Raw genomic sequence first — 21,059 nt, 5'->3', positions numbered from 1 at the left:
TGCAAAGAATGCATTAAGATAAAAAGAAAACCTTCTGCCTTTACAACTCCTTTAATCTTCAAATTCCTAAGATGTTCTTTATTGTGAAGGAAATGTAGACAGCAGGGTTGTGAATTATTAATTAGGCAACCTGTTATAAAAACAGAAAATTTAAACTAATGTATAGTACATTACATTATAAATGGTATTATATACCTTTTATTCTTAGTTAGAATTCCCCTGTGTCCCCAGAACCATTGACATGAGCATGGAATGGAGGGACGGATATGTTCCCACAGCAAAGAGCTACTCTAATCCCTATATGCATCTCTCCTGGCTCCATCACAATTTCTTCCTGCTTACTTTTATCTGTCCCCTCTCAGGGATGTTGCTCCCCAGTTGCCCCCACCCCTTCTACTGTCAAGTGACAGAAAATGCCATCCAACCTTTTAACCCAAGCTTTAAACTCTGGAGACATCATCTGCAGGTATAGGTGGCAGCTTTTGTGAGTTCAGCACAATTGCTGTCATTCTGTACTGTCTAGGGTTTAACTCTTTATTAATGATTATTGACCACTTCCAACACAGGCCAATTCTGACAATTCTCTCCTACATGTAGAAATTATCTTTTTTTGCTAGAAAATTACTCAGAATCCCCAAACATTTTTTTTTTTTTTATATGCAACAAAACACAATATATAACCTAATTTTTTGGTAAAATATAAAAGATGATGTTACGCTGAGTAAATAGACACCAAACCTGTCATGCTTAAAAATTGCGCACACTCATGGAATGGCGCCAAACTCCGGTACTTAAAAAATCTCCATAGGCGACGCTTTAAAATCTTTTACAGGTTACCAGTTTAGAGTTACAAAGGAGCTCTAGCCCTGGAATTAATGCTCTTGCTATGACGTTCACGGTGATATCTCACGTGTGGTGCGAACATCGTGGGCATGAGCTACGTATATGTTCACCACTGCGTGCAAGCACAGGGGGACGGAGGTACTTTAAAAAAACCCACTGTCCCTTTTATTTTTTTTATTTTTATTTTTTTAGCACTTTTATTTCTATCACAAGAAATTTAAACATACCTTGTGATAGAAATAAGGCATGCTGGGTCCTCTTTATTGAGACATCTGGGGTCTCTCCTCTACCCTGGGAAAAGCATTGATCTCTGCTTTTCAGGAAAAAAAAAAGTCAGTGTTTAGATCTGCGTCGCTCCCGGCCTCCCAGGACCATAGAGATGGCCGGGGTCCATCCGGTTGATGGCCAGCTCTATGATCACCTGACAGCACCGCCAGATTGAATACCAAGCTCCCTGATTGCACAGGAGTGGTGGGAGGAGGGCGGAGGGGGGAACGTCCCCTCCCACTGCCTGTAAAAGTAATCCAGCTGCTAATTAGCCTCTACTATGGCTTTTACTTGACAAGGAATCACTGGCTGAAAAACAAAGATATTGGGGTGATGCCTGTAGCGGCATCATCCTTGTACAAGCACTGAAAGTCCATGATGTCATGTGACGTCCTACGGGCAGGAAGTGGTTAAAGCAGTATTAGTGCCTTTAGAACCACTTTAACCATTTCTCATCCAGTGTCTTAAGTACAGTGACAGTGTATAGTATTACCACTGATTACTGTATTATTGTCACTGGTGATGTCAGTTCCCACCCAGTGTCAGTTAGTGTCAGATTGTCCGCTGCACTATTACAGTCCCACTTATCACCGCCAATACTAGTAAAAAAAAAATTTAAAAATTCCAGTATATAATACCATCATTCCTAGACCTTTCACGCAAACCAATCAATATACACTTACCTACCAGAGTGCATTTTAATCAAAATTTATGAAGAAATTTGATTTGTATTATTTTTTTATTAGATCTGTTTTATAGCAGAAAATAAAAAAACTTTTTTTTTTTTTTAATTTTTATTTTTCAATCTTTTTTTGTTTATATAAAAATAAAAAACACAGTGGTGATCAAATACCACCAAAAGAAAGCTCTATTTGTGTGAAAAAAAATTATATAAATTTAATTTGGGTACATCTTTGCATGACTGCACAATCTCCAGTTAAAGTATTGCAGTGTTGATTAGCAAGAAATGCCCCGGTCATGAAGAGGGTAAAATCTTCTGGTGCTGAAGTAGTAAAAATCCTTGCAATGTACAGTGCATAACTTTGACCACCTTTTGTTATGTTACAGCCTTATTCTAAAATTGATTAAATTCATTATTTTTCTAGGAATTCTACAAAAATACCCCATAATGAAAACGTTTGTTTGAAATGTTTGCAAATTTATTAAAAATAAAAAACGATAAAAAACACATGTACATAAATATTAAAGCAATAGTAGGGTAAGTAACCGCTAGTCATATATTAAATAAGCAGCTGGTAAAGGTGAGTATACACCCTTCAGTAAATAATCTGATAACAACGGAAGTGCACTGCTATGTACAGTTGTGCTCATAAGTTTACACACCCTGGCAGAATTTATGATTTCTTGGCCATTTTGATTATGTTTTAAAAAGAGTAAACACAGTTGATTGATAATAAATGGCTTCAGTCAAACACTAACCATGAGTGAAAGAAAAGTTTTTGTGTTATCACTTTTTCCACCTTTTGTTATGTTACAGCCTTATTCTAAAATTGATTTAAATTAATTATTTTCCTCGGAATTCTACAAAAATACCCCATAATGAAAACGTGAAAGAAGTTTGTTTGAAATCTTTGCAAATTTATAAAAAAAAAAAGAAAAGAAAAAAAAATCACATGTACATAAGTATTCACAGCCTTTGCTCAATACTTTGTTGAAGCACCTTTGGCACCAGTTGTAGCCTCAAGTCTTTTTGAGTATGATGCTACAAGCTTGACACACCTATTTTTGGGGAGTCTCTCCCATTCTTCTTTGCAGGACCTCTCAAGCTCCATCAGGTTGGATGGGGAGCGTCGGTGCACAGTCATTTTCAGATCTCTCCAGAGATGTTCAATCGGGTTCAAGTCTGGGCTTTGCCTGAGCCACTCAAGGACATTCACAGAGTTGTTCCGGTAGCCACTTCTTTGTTAATTTGGCTGTGGACTTAGGGTCGTTGCCCTGTTGGATGAACCTTCGCCCTAGTTTGAGGTCCAGAGCGCTCTGAAGCAGGTCTTCATCAAGGATGTCTCTGTAAATTGCTGCATTCACCTTTCCTTTGATCCTGACCAGTCTCCTAGTTCCTGCTGCTGAAAAACATACTCACAGCATTATGCTGCCACCACCATGCTTCACTGTAGGGATGGTATTGGCCAGGTGATGAGGTGCCTGGTTTCCTCCAGAAATTACACTTGCTATCCAGGCCAAAGAGTTGTTTCATCAGACCAGAGTGTTTTGTTTCTCATGGTTTGAGAGTCCTTCAGGTGCTTTTTGACATACTCCAGGTGGGCTGTTATGTGCCTTTTACTGAGGAGTGGCTTCCGTCTGGCCACTCTATCATACAGGCCTGATTAGTGGAGTGCTGCAGAAAAGGTTGTCCTTCTGGAAGGTTCTCCTCTCTCCACAGAGAAATGCTGGAGCTCTGTCAGAGTGACCAACTCTTCTTGGTCACCGCCCTGACTAAGGCCCTTCTCCCCGATTGCTCAGTTTGGCCAGACGGCCCACTCTAGGAAAAGACCTGGTGGTTCCAAACATCTTCCATTTACGGATGATGGAGGCCACTGTACTCATTTGGGACCTTCAATGCTGCAGACATTTTTCTCTAACCTTCCCCAGATCTGTGCCTCAATACAATCCTGTCTCGGAGGTCTACAGACAATTTCTTGGATTTCATGGCTTGGTTTGTGCTCTGACATGCACTGTTAACTGTGGGACCTTAGATAGACAGGTGTGTGCCTTTCCAAATTATGTCCAGTCAACTGAATTTTCCACAGGTGGACTCCAATCAAGTTGTAAAAAACATATCAAGGATGATCAGTGAAAATAGGATGCACCTGAGCTCAGTTTTGAGTGTCATGGCAAAAGCTGTGAATACTTATGTAATATAGACAAATCCTTGGGAACGTGCATGTGCACAAACTGCATCTGGAGGGGCCTACACACTGACGCCATTGCCGCCGTGTCCTTGTGCTGGGAGTGGCGGCCATCTTTTGTAAGTTTTCTGCTTTTGGCCACTGTTTATTTTTATGCTGCAGCTATTTGATTTTAATAAATACTACACTATGTAAGCATTACTTGAGCTCCCTTGGGTGAGCTTTATTTTGTACAGTCCCAGTCTTCTTCTAGGTTTTCCCTGTTGTCTACCACTTTGAATAAGATGCTGCCAGGCTCCAGGATATTGATATAATGCTCTTGATGGCTTGATTTCTGGTGAGTGCATAAAATGGTGGAGGGATACCACAGATAAGGCGCACTATGTAACACTCTGGACTTTGTAAGCTATAATTACAGTGGGGCAAAAAAGTATTTAGTTAGCCACCAATTGTGCAAGTTCTCCCACTTAAAAAGATGAGAGAGGCCTGTAATTGTCATCATAGGTATACCTCAACTATGAGAGACAAAATGTGGAAACAAATCCGGACAATCACATTGTCTGATTTTTGAAAGAATTTATTTGCAAATTATGGTGGAAAATAAGTATTTGGTCACCTACAAACAAGCAAGATTTCTGGCTCTCACAGACCTGTATCTTCTTCTTTAAGAGGCTCCTCTGTCCTCCACTCATTATTAATGGCACCTGTCCTCCACTCATTATTAATGGCACCTGTTTGAACTTGTTATCAGTATAAAAGACACCTGTCCACAACCTCAAACAGTCACACTCCAAACTCCACTATGGTGAAGACCAAAGAGCTGTTGAAGGACACCAGAAACAAAATTGTAGACCTGCACCAGGCTGGGAAGACTGAATCTGCAATAGGCAAGCAGCTTGGTGTGAAGAAATCAACTGTGGGAGCAATAATTAGAAAATGGAAGACATACAAGACCACTGATAATCTCCCTCGATCTGGGGCTCCATGCAAGATTTTCACACCGTGGGGTCAAAATGATCACAAGAATGGTGAGCAAAAATCCCAGAGCCACACGGGGGGACCTAGTGAATGACCTGCAGAGAGCTGGGACCAACGTAACAAAGGCTACCATCAGTTATACACTACGCCATCAGGGACTCAGATGCTGCAGTGCCAGACGTGTCCCCCTGCTTAAGCCAGTACATGTCCGGGCCCGTCTAAAGGTTTGCTAGAGAGCATTTGGATGATCCAGAAGAGGATTGGGGGAATGTCATATGGTCAGATGAAACCAAAGTAGAACTGTTTGGTAGAAACACAACTCGTCATGTTTGGAGGCGAGAGAATGCTGAGTTGCAACCAAAGAACCAAAGAACACCATACCTACTGTGAAGCATGGGGATGGCAACATCATACTTTGGGGCTGTTTCTCTGCAAAGGGAACAGGATGACTGATCCGTGTACATGAAAGAATGAACGTGGGGCCATGTATTGTGAGATTTTGAATGCAAACCTCCTCCCATCAGCAAGTGCATTGAAGATGAAACCTGGCTGGGTCTTTCAGCATGACAATGATCCCAAACACACCGCCCAGGCACTGAAGGAGTGGCTTCGTAAGAAGCATTTCAAGGTCCCGGAGTGGCCTAGCCAGTCTCCAGATCCCAACCCCATAGAAAACCTTTGGAGGGAGTTGAAAGTCCGTGTTGCCCAGTAACAGCCCCAAAACATCACTGCTCTAGAGGAGATCCACATGGAGGAATGGGCCAACATACCAGCAACAGTGTGTGACAACCTTGTGAAGACTTACAGAAAACGTTTGACCTCTGTCATTGCCAATAAAGGATATATAACAAAGTATTGAGATGAACTTTTGATATTGACAAAATACTTATTTTCCACTATCATTTGCAAAAAATCTCCTTCCAAATCAGACAGTGTGATTGTCTGGATTTTTTTTCCACATTTTGTCTCTCATAATTGAGGTATACCTATGATGACAATTACAGGCCTCTCTCACCTTTAAGTGGGAGAACTTGCACAATTGGTGGCTGACTAAATACTTTTTGCCCCACTGTATATGCTGCTTTATTTTCACAGTATTTTGGAACTTATCAAAGACCTTTTTGCCCAATAGGATTGATTACACTTGGGACTATTATTTCATTTTTTATCTATTCAATATATGGACATTCACTAAATACTACAGTTGTGCACATAAGTTTACATACCCTGGAATAATTTGTTTTCTTGGCAATTTTTCATAGAATATGAATGATAACACAAAAACTTTTCATTCATTCATGGTTAGTTTTTGATTAAAGCCATTTATTATCAATCAACTGTGTTTACTCTTTTTAAATCATAATCAAAATGGCCAAGAAATCATAAATTCTGCCAGGGTATGTAAACTTATGAGCACAACTGTACATAGCGCTGCACTTCCGTTGTTATCAGATTTTTTACTGAAGGGTGTATACTCACCTTTACGAGTGCCAGCTGCTTATTTAATATATGACTAGCGCTTACTTACCCTATTATTGCTTTAATACTTATGTACTTGTGATTTTTTTATCGTTTTTTATTTTTAATAAATTTGCAAACATTTCAAACAAACTTCATACACGTTGTCATTATGGGGTATTGTTTGTAGAATTTTGAGGAAAATAATGAATTTAATCAATTTTGGAATAAGGCTGTGACATAACATAACACTGTGAATCCGTTCCAAATGCAATATACATAGATCACCCAAAGGAGTTGAGTTACTCTTTTTAAAGAGGTTGTTAAGCCACTTTATACCATCCTCTCTGTTTAATAATCCTGTGTGCCCCTGTGTCTGTGTTTTATAAAAAATAAGCTGTTCTTCACCTGTTTTTCATAGCTCTGATCGCCGCTCACATGACCCACCCCTCTCTGCTCTCCTCATCTGACAGCTGCAGCGGGCGGGGCAGAGGATTCCCCGCTGACGTCTGTCAGGAGGGGAGGAGGAGAGAAGCGGAGGTTCATGTGAGCAGTGCTCTGAAAACAGGTAAAGAACTGCTTTATTTTTATAAAACTCAGACAAGGGCACACAGGATTATTAAAGAGGATGATATGAAACTTTAAATGAAACCTCAGCAGCAGGAGGGGGGCGGGCACTGACACGATTGACAGGCAGGCAGGGAGGGAGGGGAGAGAGGACAGAGGAGAGACAGGAGAGCTGCGCATGACAGAGGCGCGTAAACTGACCGCAGTGTCAGGGCTCAGCAGCCATGATAAACTGTGGTCAGTTAACAGGGAGGAGGGTATAGCCAGGCAGGATCAGCCAGGTATTTTAGGTGATAGGAGGGGCCAAATGACACAGCACAAGCACTGTGCTGTATAACATGCTTTAAGGGAACAGGATCAATATATATATATTTTTTTAGGTTAACAAATGCTTTAAGTTTTCATCATTAATACAATAATAGTCCAGTTTATGTTTTTTGAGACCTTTTTGACTAGAAACTGCAGAGCAACACTGTAATTGTAACTCTTAAATCAGAACCCGTAGTTGGAGAAACACATGTATTATTTTATGCCGATTGCCAAGACCCCCTGGAGCTGTAATATAAACACTGGAAATTCCTCTTGCCCCCCCTTTTATCATAGTGAAGTTAGTAACTGCGGTGATCCTTTCCCCAGCCCAGGGCACATCAAACAGATTTGTCTACACTATGCATGTGCTTTATGTCTGCCTATATAATATCCATGGTGCAGGCCAGCGTGTGCCAGCTACAAGTGAGTACATCATTTGAATCGTAATATCTTGGCTGCGGCTGCAACCAACAAAGGTTAGACACATTTTCTCTCTCTATTTGGCACAGTGGATTTTCCGCACTTATCTAGAAAATGAATGATTGAAGTCTGTGTTAACAGCTGGTGTTATTAAAATATAAATTCTCTGCCACTAAATCCGAGCCGCACGCCAATCCACAGTCTGGATGAAAGTGCAGCTACTGCCAGGCTGTTTCCATAATTAAACAGTTACTTTCTTTGGGTCATTTCTTGACTACACAAACCTTTTTTTATGGATTTCTGTTGGTCCTGCCGGACAACTTTGTTTTATTTGTTTTGGTTGGCAGTTTCTTGTGTCAGTATGTATTCGGGGACCAGTTTAGGATGTTCAAAGCTGATATTATTTGTCTCTGTTGAAATGGCCTGCTGTATTTGTCCTTGACCGGATATTTTGAAGGTATGGTGTGCAGTAAGCTTCCCAGCCCCCTGGACATCTCTGCAGAGAGAATTGAAAAGCTCCTCTGTTCAGGTTCCCGGCGATTTGATTCTCTGCTCCCCCAGACACAACAGCTCAAAGATGGTGAGTTCTTTTTTGTAGTGTGTTTTTTTTTTTTTTTCTTCTGTTCAACCAAAAATATCCTTCTGTTTTAATAGATTAAAATATGTTTTTAGATTGGTAAAGGTTGCACATGATTGATATCTTCTATGTAGGGTAATCAGGAGAAAAGTACACTGCCATTGATTCTAAAGGAACAGTGCCCCCCAGTGGCTGGTTTGATGTCTTACAGAGTAGATTTTTCATCCAGCTTTATCAAATAACCAAGGAAATGTTTTATTTCTTTTTTCCCTGCAGCCAGACAGACATAGTTACATAGTTAGTCTGGTTGAAAAAAAAAAACACCAGTCCATCTAGTTCAACCAATAAGAAGGGGGAAACAAAAACAAAAAAAATCCTATAACCACAGTTGATCCAGAGAAAGGCAAAAAAAAAAAAAAAAAACAACCAGAAAAGCATGATCGAATTTGCTCCAGCAGGGGAAAAAAATTCCTTCCTGATCCCTCAAGAGGCAATCGGATACTCCCTGGATCAACTTTACCTATAAATATTATTATACAGTTATAATATGTACATTTAGGAAAGAATCCAGGCCTTTTTTAAAGCAATCTACTGAGCTGGACAGGGCCAGTTCTTGAGGAAGTCAATTCCACATTTTCACAGCTCTTACTGTGAATAAGCCTTTCTGTATTTGGAGAGTAAATCTTATTTCAAACCGTTAAAGGGCAGGCTGAATGTAATGTACCAAGTTGATCAATTGATCAACATGGGTACAACCAGCCTGCCAGATTCTCTTGCGATTATCGCTAGCAGCTGCTATAGCCACTAGTCATTATCACTGTCTTCTCCCAGAGGGAACAGCTATCCCCGCCCGCCAGGAAGGATTCCTGCATGAACACTGTCTATGTTGATGTGGGATATAGACATTGCAGGAAAGTAATTCGCTCCATGTATGACCAGCCTTATCCTTTTTTTTTTTTAAATGTATAACTAGGCAAAAAAGGCAAAACTTATTTTCATTTCTAAGTAGAGTGGAGAGGGGTTAGAACATTTTTCAGGTTCTCATTGCTGTCCTTACCCTCGTTATGGGGATTACGAAAGAAATTGCCCCAGCGTGGACTTTATAGGCAGGTTAGGGGAGTGTGAAAAAGTAATACAAGGTATAAAATATAAGAAACTTTATTCGTCACTTAATATAAAAGTAGGGGACAATAAAATACATAAGAGCATAGCATGATGATAAAATAACAAAACAAGCATCCAATTCGTAAGGTGGGCTTGGTACTTTTATATTATGTGAAGAATAAACTTTCTTATATTTTATACCTTGTATTACTTTTTCACACTACCCTAACCTGCCTATAAAGTCCACGCTGGGGTAATTTCTTTCTTGATTGCATTTGGGATGTTGGCAGGTGTCTTGGGGTTTCTACAGTGGTTCATACGCTCCTCTCCCTTCACTCGTTATGGGGATTTGACATCTCCGCTTGTCCTGTTTGCTGGTATCACTGGGAGAAAGAAAATTCTGAATTTTGTATTGTCACCAGAACAGAGGAAATCGTCCAATTGGGACACTAGTTCTGGTGACAACCAGGGATTCCCTCCTCTTGGATGGATTTCCTTTCTTTTTTTTTTGTTTTGGCTATGGGACAGGGAGTGAAGGAAAATCTTCCCAGTGGAACAAATGCCAAAAGACGGGTTTTATAAATCTTCCTTACTCTGTTTAAAATGAAATAAACAGTCTTTATTAGCTTTGAAGGCCCATTGCACATGAAAATTGCTAAATATAAGCTGAACTTTCTATTTTATCTTTGAATGTCATGTTGATTTTAATGTCTGGGGCTTCTGCCAAAATTCCACTTGTACTACAAGAATTATTAAGTCCTTAGCTATTGTAAAGGAAATGTATCACCTTTGTAAATAACCCGTATCTAGTTTCTGTTGCTGCCAGAAATCTTTCCTTGGGATCACTGGTTCAGTAGATGAGAGGAAGTCTTCCCAATGTGAACATAAATGGCAAACCTTAGAGAGGTTATATATTTAATGGCTTTATCAAAACAACAAAAAAGTTTTGTATAGAGTTTAACTTTAACAAGTCCTACATTATTACCCATGGAATAGTGTGAGTTTAAGGTGGTATTAAACTCAAAAAACAAAAAAGGAAAAATTTTGCAGCTTTCCAATTTCACCTGTTGATCTTACTAGTAAGGCTCCATTCACACCTGGGCGTTACGGAATCATGGGCAGAATCGGGCAGTTCTGCCCTCGATTCCAGAACACCCAGGTGTGAATGGAGCCTAAGTCTTTTTTTTTTCTTTTTCCTTTAACAGACCAACCTGTGCAACAGTAATAAGAGTTTGAGGGTTGAGACAAAACATTTAATACTGACAGGGGTGCTTATAATAATCAGCTTGTATTCATTTATATAAAACCTTTGTGCCAAAAATGTAAAATTTCAATCGTACAACACATACGACGAGCTGAGAAAAATGAAGTTCAATAGCCAGTGCGGCTCTTCTGCTTGATTCCGAGCATGCGTGTTTTGTGCGTCCGAATTGTGTACACACAATTGGATTTTCCGACAACGGATTTTGTTGTCGGAAAATTTGAGATCCAGATCTCAAATTTTGTGTGTCGGAAATTCCGATGGAAAATGTCCGATGGGGCCTACACTCGGTTGGAATTTTCGATAACAAGCTCCCATCGAACATTTTCCGTCGGAAAATCTGACCATGTGTATGAGGCATAACACTACCCTCTTCCAAGGCTGACAATTCTGCTCTCCAAAGGTGTCTCCACTGATCTTCCATCCAGAGTGGAGACACCCTAAGACAAGAAGTGTATTACTGGCCAGATGACAAGGTGAAAATACAGAGGAAAAAAGCCTTAAAAAAAAGAAATCCACTACGTTTTTTGTTATGGGTTTAATATTGCTTGAAGACTATTAAAAGTCTGTTCTACAAGATAAGAAACACCACTAATTCTTCTGATGCAGTGAAGTGGAGTACCTTCATAGAGCTGTGACCCTAGGGTTTTTCCAGAGGTTGTTAGGGGTTCCTTGAGCTGTGGCTACCTGACCTACCATTTTATGGGGATTGCATAGACTCGGGGCCAATATTATTGGCAAAGTCAAAGACATGACGCCAATGATCTTTTTAGATTTCTATATGGTTGGAATTCTGAACACCACTGTAAAAGGAAATTTTTTGCCACTGGCCTCCAATGTAATGGCCTATTTTTCCACTGACCACCAATGAATTACAATTATCAGGGGGTCCCCAAGACCTGAAAATTGTTTCAAGTGTTCCTCTGGGGCAAAAGTGTTGGGAAAGGCCGCTCTATGGGTTTGGTTGCAGTTCCTTTTTTTTTATTTACACTGTTGAGGTTTGCTGTAGACATAAAGAACCTGCAACCCCTTTAGGTTTTGAGGAATGACAAGTATCAGCTGTTAAGTGACAGGACACGTTGGGATTTTCCTCACACTGTGTATTGTTGAGATCTGATCTAAGATATTCCAGGGGACAAGGTCTTGTTTACCTGATATCTGACATCATGATGATTTGCCTGTTTGAATACCACAGTCCTACCTAAAGGATTACTTGGGGTCTCGTAAACCACAAGGACTGGTTTTATACCCCGTCTCTAGGGTGCAGGCTCATTTTTCAGAACAAGTGTTTCATTCGGCATAAAACAGACCAGTAAATTCCTCTGTACAAATAACAATACATTGGTCCACGCTCATTTCTTGTAAACAGTGCAGCTTATATTACAAATAGAGAACATTAAGGCGATTGATTTGTTGCTCTCCATGTAAAGCTTTCCGTTACATCTCAGCTGGGCAATTATTGAAGCCTTCGAGCTTTTCAGTTCGGTTTTCTTCTGAGCCGCTCTGCCATACATCAGTCCAGGTTGTGGTTGTAATGCATTAGGGCTTTCATTCCCAGCAGACTGTAAAAGATTACAGGTCTATATGTTAAATGTGCTGCACACAACCAGCTAAGGCTTTGTAAAGGAGGTTATGCTCCTTTGTAATTCTCCAACTACTTTACAAGCAAAAGCACCATGCATTCTGTGTTTTTATGTTTCGCTATTCCTTGTATTGGTGAAATGTTTGATTTGTCGGACTGACACTTATCACACATATTTTTGTAATGCGTAAACACAGATTTTCAAGAAGATCGACCATATCAGTGTTTTATTTTTTTTTCACAAACTTTTTTTATTGGAGAAAGTTTTGAATAATAGGGAACGAGGATGGTAAAAATAGGGCAGTCGCTGAAGCTGACCACATATTTATTCCCAGGCTCAAAAAATGTGTGATGGACTGTCTCGGTACTAATAACAAACAATAGGAATTAGGGCTGAAACAACTAATCGATTAATCGACAACTAATCGATTATGAAATTAGCAGTAACATAATGGGGTTAAAAAAATATGAGCCCTTTACAGTACAAAAAGAGCACATAATCGCTACTGTAAATATTACTTTCACCGTTCTACAGTAAAAAAAGAACCCCTTACAGTAGTGATTATTTGCTTTTTTTGTACTATAAAGGGCTAATTTTAGTTTTTTTAACCCCATTATGTTACTAAACGTCTTAGGCCTGGTTCACATCTATGTGTTTTTTGGTGCTTTTTGCAGAAATGCACTACAGTTCATTTAACATGGTTTCCTATGGGACACGTTCACATCTATGCTTTTTTTTCAGCCGGTGTATATTTGGAAAGGGTCAGGGACTTTTTTTTTTTTAACGCAAAACGGTGCTTTTTAGGTTCAGTATACTTCAATGGAGAAGCTGCAGAAAAGCATGTAATGCGTTTTTGCAGCAAATTGTATTTTTTAATCTGCCCAACAACAAATTGGCCAAAAAACAGTATTTCTCTTCTAATAGTGTATACAGTATATCTCTTCTAATAGTGTATACAGTATATCTCTTCTAATAGTGTATATACAGTATATCTCTTCTAATAGTGTATATACAGTATATCTCTGCTGTCTGTTATTCTCAGAGTGGATTCAATATTTTGCTCCCTAACCATATAGTTGGTTGTTTATATTTACCACTGCATAGAGATATTTAAGAATAAATTGCCTTTTTTTTAAACTTTACATATTAACTAAATTATACACCACACTTTTTTTTTTTTTTTAAGGTTATTAACCGATTAATCGAAACAATCGGCCAACGAATCGATTATGAAAATAATCGTTAGTTGCAGCCCTAATAGGAATAATATAAAAATTTTGTTTATTGCATATAAAAAGAGAAAACATACATAATACATAAAAACGAGAATAATTCGAAGGAATATTTCAAGAAACAGATACTTAGGGCTCCCCCAAACAAGGCATCTGTTGCTGAAGTAATTCTAAAAATGTACTTTTCCTCTACCAGTTTCGCGGTATGGTTACTGCTTCTTCAGGAGGAGAAATCTATAAAATAGATATTAGAGTAAGGCATAAGTCAAATGCATTACATTCAAAAATATATACAATTGTAATTCAGCAGAAAGATAATATTCAGATTGCTCACCAGGCTGGACAGTGGCTACATGTGAGACTGCGAACACTAACTGATAATTCCCCCCGCAGCGGACAAGGGGGATGTATGCGGGTATGAGTCTGGATAAAAGATATGGTATATAATAGTGACGCAAGGGAACTTTATATAAAATAATATAAACTGTATGAAATGGATGACTTTCCACTCAGTACAGACCAGATAAAAGCAAAAGATTGGTGAAATGGAAAAAGAGAAGGGAAAAGAGACCACAAGAAGAGGAAGGAGGGGATAGGGGGTTATGTTGGGGGGGGGGGGGAGAAACAGGGGGGGAAAGGAAAAAAGATATAAAATGTTGTAGCATTACAATAAAGAGCTTCTGGCCTCTCCCCCCTGTTGCTATGGGGGCACCTGAGCTGAGCTGCAGCTCTTTGTATCCATTCAGACACAGAGCCGCTGCCCAGCCCCATCCCCTCTCTCTCCTGATTGGCTAACTGAGTTTGATTGACAGCAACAGGAGCCAGTAGCGCTGCTGTTGTGTCTCAGCCATTTAGGAGGGAGAATCCTGGACAGCCGAGACACTCGTGGACATCGCTGGATAAAGATGGGGCTCAAGTAAGTATTAGGGGGGCTGCTGCACACAGAAGGTTTTTATCTTAATAAATAACCTTCTGACTTTATAACCACTCTAAAGATCCATGCACACTGGCTTAAAAAACGTTGCTTCTGCAGGAGTTTTATGTTATGCCTGTAGAAGCAGCTCAATGGAAACATTGTTTGGTTCTCTAACTTTGCTGTAGCTGCGATCGTCAGCTTTTGTGATGGAAAGAGATCGGGTGCAGTTATGTTAGGAGGGTGCGGTCTCTGTTTCCAGGAGGAGGAGGACTGTCATTGGCCACTTCTAAAGTCAATCACACTGCTTCTAGTCCCGTCCACCATCTGGAGGAAGATGACTCGCTTGGTTGCCACTACCAATCTCAGAAAGAAGGGATTTTGTTGTGATTGAGAAAACCCCAATCAGGTGACAGTTTGTGGAATTACTGTTGAGCTTCTGGGAACTTTGTTGAAATTATTCTTGAACCTTCACTTACTACTGAACCCCAACACTCTGTGTCCCTTTAAGCCACAGCCAGTATTCAGCGCAATGAAAATCACACCCAACCACTTTTTCTCAGCTGTGGGGGGCCAACTTATGTTCCTGCACACAGCCCCACTGCTTTCAGACAATGCCCCTGACCTGAGCTCATCATTGCACATCCATTCCATATGCTTGTATGTGACATCACATACATCCCCATACTTCCCATACAAGCACGTGGGCTGGATGCGGGAGGTGGATCAGTGGGATGAGTGTGCCAGGACAGGTAGATGTGTCTCATCTCTGCTTCCTTTCACCACTCTGCATATCACACATATAGATGAGAAGAGGGTACAGCGGTGGAGCAGATGAGCAGAAGGGTAGCGGTGGGAAAAAATGAGCAGGAGAAGTTCAGAGGTGGGACAGATGAACAGGAGGGGTTCAGGGGTGGGGCAGATGAGCAGGGGAGGTAGTGTTGGGGCAGATGAGCAGTTGGGTTCAGTGTTGGGCCAGATGAGCAGTTGGGTTCAGTGTTGGGCCAGATGAGCAGTTGGGTAGAGTGTTGGGCCAGATGAGCAGTTGGGTTCAGTGTTGGGCCAGATGAGCAGGGGGGTTCAGTGTTGGGGCAGATGAGAAGGGGGTTCAGTGGTGGGACAGAAAAACTGGGAGGTAGAGCAGTGGGGAAGATGTGAAAGGAGGTGTATTGGTGGGACAGATGAGCAGGGGGTTACAGTGGTGGGGCAGATGGGTACAGTGTTAGGACAGATGAGAAGGTGATTCAGTAGTGAGACAGAAAAGCTTGGGGATACGGCGGTGGAGCAGATGTGCTGGGAGATACAGTGGTGGGGCAGATGAGAAAAGGAGGCACATTGATGGGGCAGATGAGCAGGGGGGTTACAGTGGTGGGACAGAAGAGCAAGGGGGTACAGTGGCGGGGCAGATGTGCAGGGGGTTCAGCGGTGGGACAGAAAAGCAGGGGGGTACAGTGATGGGGCAGATGAGCAGGGGGTTACAGTCGTGGGGCAGATGTGCAGAGGAGAAAGAAGGTACATCGGTGGAACACATGAGCAGGGGCTTACAGTGGTGGGGAAGAAGTGCAGGAGGTACAGTGGTGGGGCAGATGAGCAGATAAGTTCAGTGTTAGGACAGATTAGAAGATGGTTCAGCAGTGAGACAGAAGAGCATGGGGGTACGGTGGTGGAGCAGATGTGCAGGGAGGTACAGTGGTGGGGCAGATGAGAAAGGGGGTTACAGTGGGGTGGGGTGGGGCAGATCAGCAGGGGGTTACAGTGGTGGGGCAGATGTGCAGGGTAGTACAGTGGTGGGGCAGATGTGCAGGGGGTACAGAGGTGGGACAGATGAACAGGGGGTACAGTGGTGAAACAGATTTGCAGGGGGGACAGTGATCTGAGGTGTGAAGGTGCAGGAATTGGGGCTGATCTGAGGCATGAGAGTTCAGGGTGTTAATTTCTCACTACTAAAGTAGTTTACAGAATTTACTTTATAGAAAATCCTTTTCGTGTTTGAAAGTGTGAAGCTGATGTTTTTTTCTTATAAAATCGGCACGCTCAATTTCCTTGAAAACATTTTTTCGGCACACTGCTCAAAAAGTTGCCTACCCCTTCTCTAAATAATAGGCAGTTATTGTATGTTAGGTTTACTTCTTTGCCTGCTAAAGTGTTAGTAAAGCTTTTTCCATGTGGGAGTTAATTGTGTTCATTCCCAGAAGACATGCAAAAATGTACCAGGATGGGAACGCCCTCTAAAACAAGATGGCGACACATTTGGGTAGAAAATATGTAGGTGAGACGGAGTGTAATACTATCTTGTAAGTAATTTTACTGCTGTTTCATGTATTGTTATAGAATTAGTACATTTACTAACATTAGACCACATAGAGCCCCACTCTTGAGAAGAAAATTGTAAACCCAATTCAGCTTCTCAACTTAACATATAGAGTAATTTGTCAACTAAAGTAGAAGAAGTGAGATCATTATATATAATTGTAATAAGACATTTTTCTCTGGGCGATTTTTAACATAAATGTTCATAGTCATAGCAGTTATGTCCAGCAGTTTATAGTGACATGAAACTCATTTTTTATTTTCATCAGTCATTCTAAAATATCAGGTACACACAATATCAGGAAAAGCATTTGACACAGTTCCCCATAAATGTTTACTGTACAAAATAAGGTCCGTTGGCATGGACCATAGGGTGAGTACATGGATTGAAAACTGGCTACAAGGGCATGTTCAGAGGGTAGTGATAAATGGGGAGTACTCGGAATGATCAGGGGTGGGTAGTGGGGTTCCCCAGGGTTCTGTGCTGGGACCAATCCTATTTGTTTTGTTATTAAACGATCTGGAGGATGGGGTAAACAGTCCAATCTCTGTATTTGATACTAAGCTAAGCAGGGCGATAACTTCTCTGCAGGATGTGGAAACCTTGCAAAAAGATCTGAACAAATGAATGGGGTGGCAACTACATGGCAAATGAGGTTTAATGTAGAAAAATGTAAAATAATGCATTTGGGTGGACAAAATATGAATGCAATCTATACACTGGGGGGAGAACCTCTGGGTGAATCTAGGATGGAAAAGGACCTGGGAGTCCTAGTAGATGATAGGCTCAGCAATGGCATGCAATGCCAAGCAACTGATAATGAAAGCAAACAGAATATTGGCATGCATTAGAAAGGGGATTAATTCCAGAGATAAAACGATAAATCTCCAGCCCTACAAGACACTGGTCCGGCCGCACCTGGAGTATGCTGTCCAGTTCTGGGCACCAGTCCAGAAGGGCAACTAAGCTAATAAAGGGTCTGGAGGATTTCAGTTATGAGGAAAGGTTGCGAGCACTGAATCTATTCTCTCTGGAGAAGAGACGCTTGAGAGGGGATATGATTTCAATTTATAAATACCGTACTGGTGACCCCACAATAGGGATAAAACTTTTTTGCGAAAGGGAGTTTAACAGTTGCGCTAATTGATGTAATCCATATGTGAATCAAACATAATCCAAATATACCGACATATTAGAATTACATCCATAAACCGCTGTTTCAATGTGCCAATATTGACTGGTATTTAGTACTGTAATTCCCTCAACCATAGTTACATAGTAGGTGAGGTTGAAAAAAGACACAAGTCCATTAAGTCCAACCTATGTGTGTGATTATATGTCAGTATTACATTGTATATCCCTGTATGTTGTGGTCGTTCAGGTGCTTATCCAATAGTTTTTTAAACTATTGATGCTCACCGCTGAAACCACCGCCTGTGGAAGGGAATTCCACATCCTTGCTGCTCTTACAGTAAAGAACCCTCTACGTAGTTTAAGGTTAAACCTGTCAGTAACCATGCACCAGATCGAGACAGAAGCACAGTAAAATCACACTTGTTTATTAATAAAAAGGTAAATAGAGTAAGCGTAGTCAAAGCATATCCAGAGTCCAGTAACCGGATCGGGTAGTCAGCCAAGCCAGAGTTCAGTAACCAGATCGGGTAATCAGCCAGGTCTGAAGTCAGGGATCCAAGTAGAGGAACAGCAAGCATAATAAGGAGCCAGAAGGGATGTCAGCAAAGCCAGTCTTTAAACAGGAACGCAGGAGATGGTTTCTTGTGATGTGACCAAGGCGAAGGCAGAGATCAAGTGAGCTGGACAGCTTTAAGTAGGCAGGACTGATGAGCAGAATCAACAACAGCTGGGTAACTGTGGAGAGAGATGGGAGCTGGCAATTAGCCAACAGCTGAGCGGCCAGCTCAGAGAAGGAAGGGCTGAGCCCAGCCCTGACAAAACCTTTCTTCTAATTTTAATGAGTGGCGACGTGTCTTGTTAATCTCCCTTCCACGAAAAAGTTTTATCCCTATTCACCAGTACGGTATTTGTAAATTGAAATCATATCCCCTCTCCAGAGAGAATAAGTTCAGTGCTCACAACCTTTCTTCATAACTAATGTCCTCCAGACCCTTTATTAGCTTTTTTGCCCTTCTTTCTACTCGCTCCATTTCCAGTACATCCTTCCTGAGGACTGGCCCAGAACTGGACAGCATACTCTAGGTGCGGCCGGACCAGAGTCTTGTAGAGTGGGAGAATTATCGCTTTATCCCTGGAGTTAAGGTGATTGTAAACCTTTGTGTTTTATCCACTGTGCAGCTCGTTTTGCACAGAGTGGCCCCAATCATCCTCTTCTGGGGTTCCTCAGCAGCTATCGCAGCTCCTCCTCGCATCAGATAACCCCATAGGAGAAGGGCTCTCCGGGGGGTTACCGTGCGGGCGCGCTCCCTAGTACAGCATTTGCATCCATAGACACGAATGCTGGACTGGCCAGTGGCTGCACTGCTATCAATCTATCCAATCAAGAGCCGGGACCCCGTGCAGAGGGGGAAAGTGTGTGTCCGCAGAGAAAATTACAGGGCTCAGGTAAGTAAGACTGGGGGGTTGGTCACAGCCAGAAGTTTTTTCACCTTAATGCATAGGACTTTTTGAATTTGGCGCCGAACTCCGTCCCCGTGCGTCGCAACGCTCGCAGGAAACGGAGCTCGGCACTGTGAATCGAGCGAGACACAGGGGCTCACAGATCACAGCGGGGAGACACCGCAGGATCCAGGGGACAAGGTAAGTAACCTCTACATGGATCCTGCGATGCGATCCCGAGTCTGGCTCGGGGTTACCTCTTTTGTTATTGAAAATCCACCCCGAGCCAGACACGGGAATACCGCCAGGGGGGTTAATGTTGCTGTAGGCCTCTTTGCAGCTTAACTGACCAGTTTTCTTCTCGTCTTTTCATCAATTTTGAAAGGACGTCCAGTTCTTGGTAATGTCACTGTTGTGCCATATTTTCTCCACTTGATGATGACTGTCTTCACTGTGTTCCATGGTATATCTAATGCCTTGGAAATTCTTTTGTATCTTTTCTCCTGAATGATACCTTTTAACAATGAAATCCCTCTGATGCTTGTTTTTCAAATGAGTTGTACATTTTATTGGTCACATTAAAGGTGAAAAAAGTTCTGAAATTATTTATCTTATTTTTTTACATCACAGAAACCTGACATTTTAACGGGGGTGTGTAGACCTTTTATATCCACTGTACATCTCTTCTTTTATTGCATTTCTTATATCACATAAAAGAGTGTGTAGTCAGTCATTTCTCTAGACATTTTCACAAAAACAAAAATAAAAGAAACAATAAAAAAATACAATGAACCAAAAAAAACATTATTGCACCATTTCAAACAAGGGAGTAATGCAACCAAGTCATCAATTGTTCACACATACGCGAATTGGATTTCTCCGCATCCAGTTCGCATGACAGAAGAATGGAGCCGGCGGCTCACACAGCTCCAGGGCGGCTGTGGTCCGCATTGAAGATGGGTCCTGTGTATCTTTGTTTCTGATTCAGGTGCGAATCCAGGCAAAAATTTGGACCGTATTCACAGCTAAATCTGCGAACAGGGACGCCCTGGACCCCCTGCTGTGAGCCGTGGCCGCAGCATATGTGAACCCAGTATTAAGAAGTATAAAGCTCTTGGATATAGTCCACTTCTTCAGGAGCCACTTTTCTTTGTTGTTTAGAATAATATACTCTAAATACAAGAATAATAAGTAAATAACAAAGCACATGTCATCCAATATACAGTTGTGATCATAAGTTTACATACCCTGGCAGAATTTATTGGCCATTTTTCAGAGAATATGAATGATAACACAAAAAAATTTCTTTCACTCATGATTAGTGTTTGGCTGAAGTCATTTATTATCAATCAATTGTGTTTACCCTTTTTAAATCATAATGGCAACAGAAACTACCCAAATGACCCTGATCAAAAGTTTACATACCCTAGTTCTTAATAACGTGTATTGCCCCCTTTAACATCAATGACAGCTGGAAGTCTTTTGTGGATGAGGCTCTTTATCTTTTCAGATGGTAAATCTGCCCATTCCTCTTGATATGCCTCCAATCCATGCCTCCAGTTCCTGAAAATTCTTGGGCTGTCTTGCATGAATTGCGTGTTTGAGATCTCCCCAGAGTGGCTCAATGATATTGAGGTCAGGAGACAGATGTCCACTCCAGAACCTTCACTTTATTCTGCTGTAGCCAATGACAGGACTTGTTTTTTGGATCATTGTCATGTTGGAATGTCCAAGTAGGTCCCATGTGCAGCTTCCTGGCTGATGAATGCAAATGTTCCTCCAGTATTTTTTGATA

General features: G+C 41.3%; 1 protein-coding gene across 1 annotated transcript in view; it reads left to right on the top strand.

Moving 5' to 3' along the window:
- EFL1 (elongation factor like GTPase 1) overlaps positions 1–21,059 on the top strand; it is a 556,540-nt gene that overhangs the window by 109,906 nt on the left and 425,575 nt on the right. Inside the window, exon 11 of the mRNA XM_073618573.1 lies at positions 8,167–8,289. Coding sequence (XP_073474674.1) covers positions 8,167–8,289 — 123 coding nt within the window. The remainder of the gene's footprint in view (positions 1–8,166; positions 8,290–21,059) is intronic.

The sequence above is a fragment of the Aquarana catesbeiana genome, linkage group LG03, assembly GCF_042186555.1.
Source record: "Aquarana catesbeiana isolate 2022-GZ linkage group LG03, ASM4218655v1, whole genome shotgun sequence".
Lineage (NCBI taxonomy): Eukaryota > Metazoa > Chordata > Amphibia > Anura > Ranidae > Aquarana > Aquarana catesbeiana.
The sequence above is the reverse complement of the archived record's forward strand: the minus strand, read 5'-3'. Positions and strand labels throughout refer to the sequence as shown.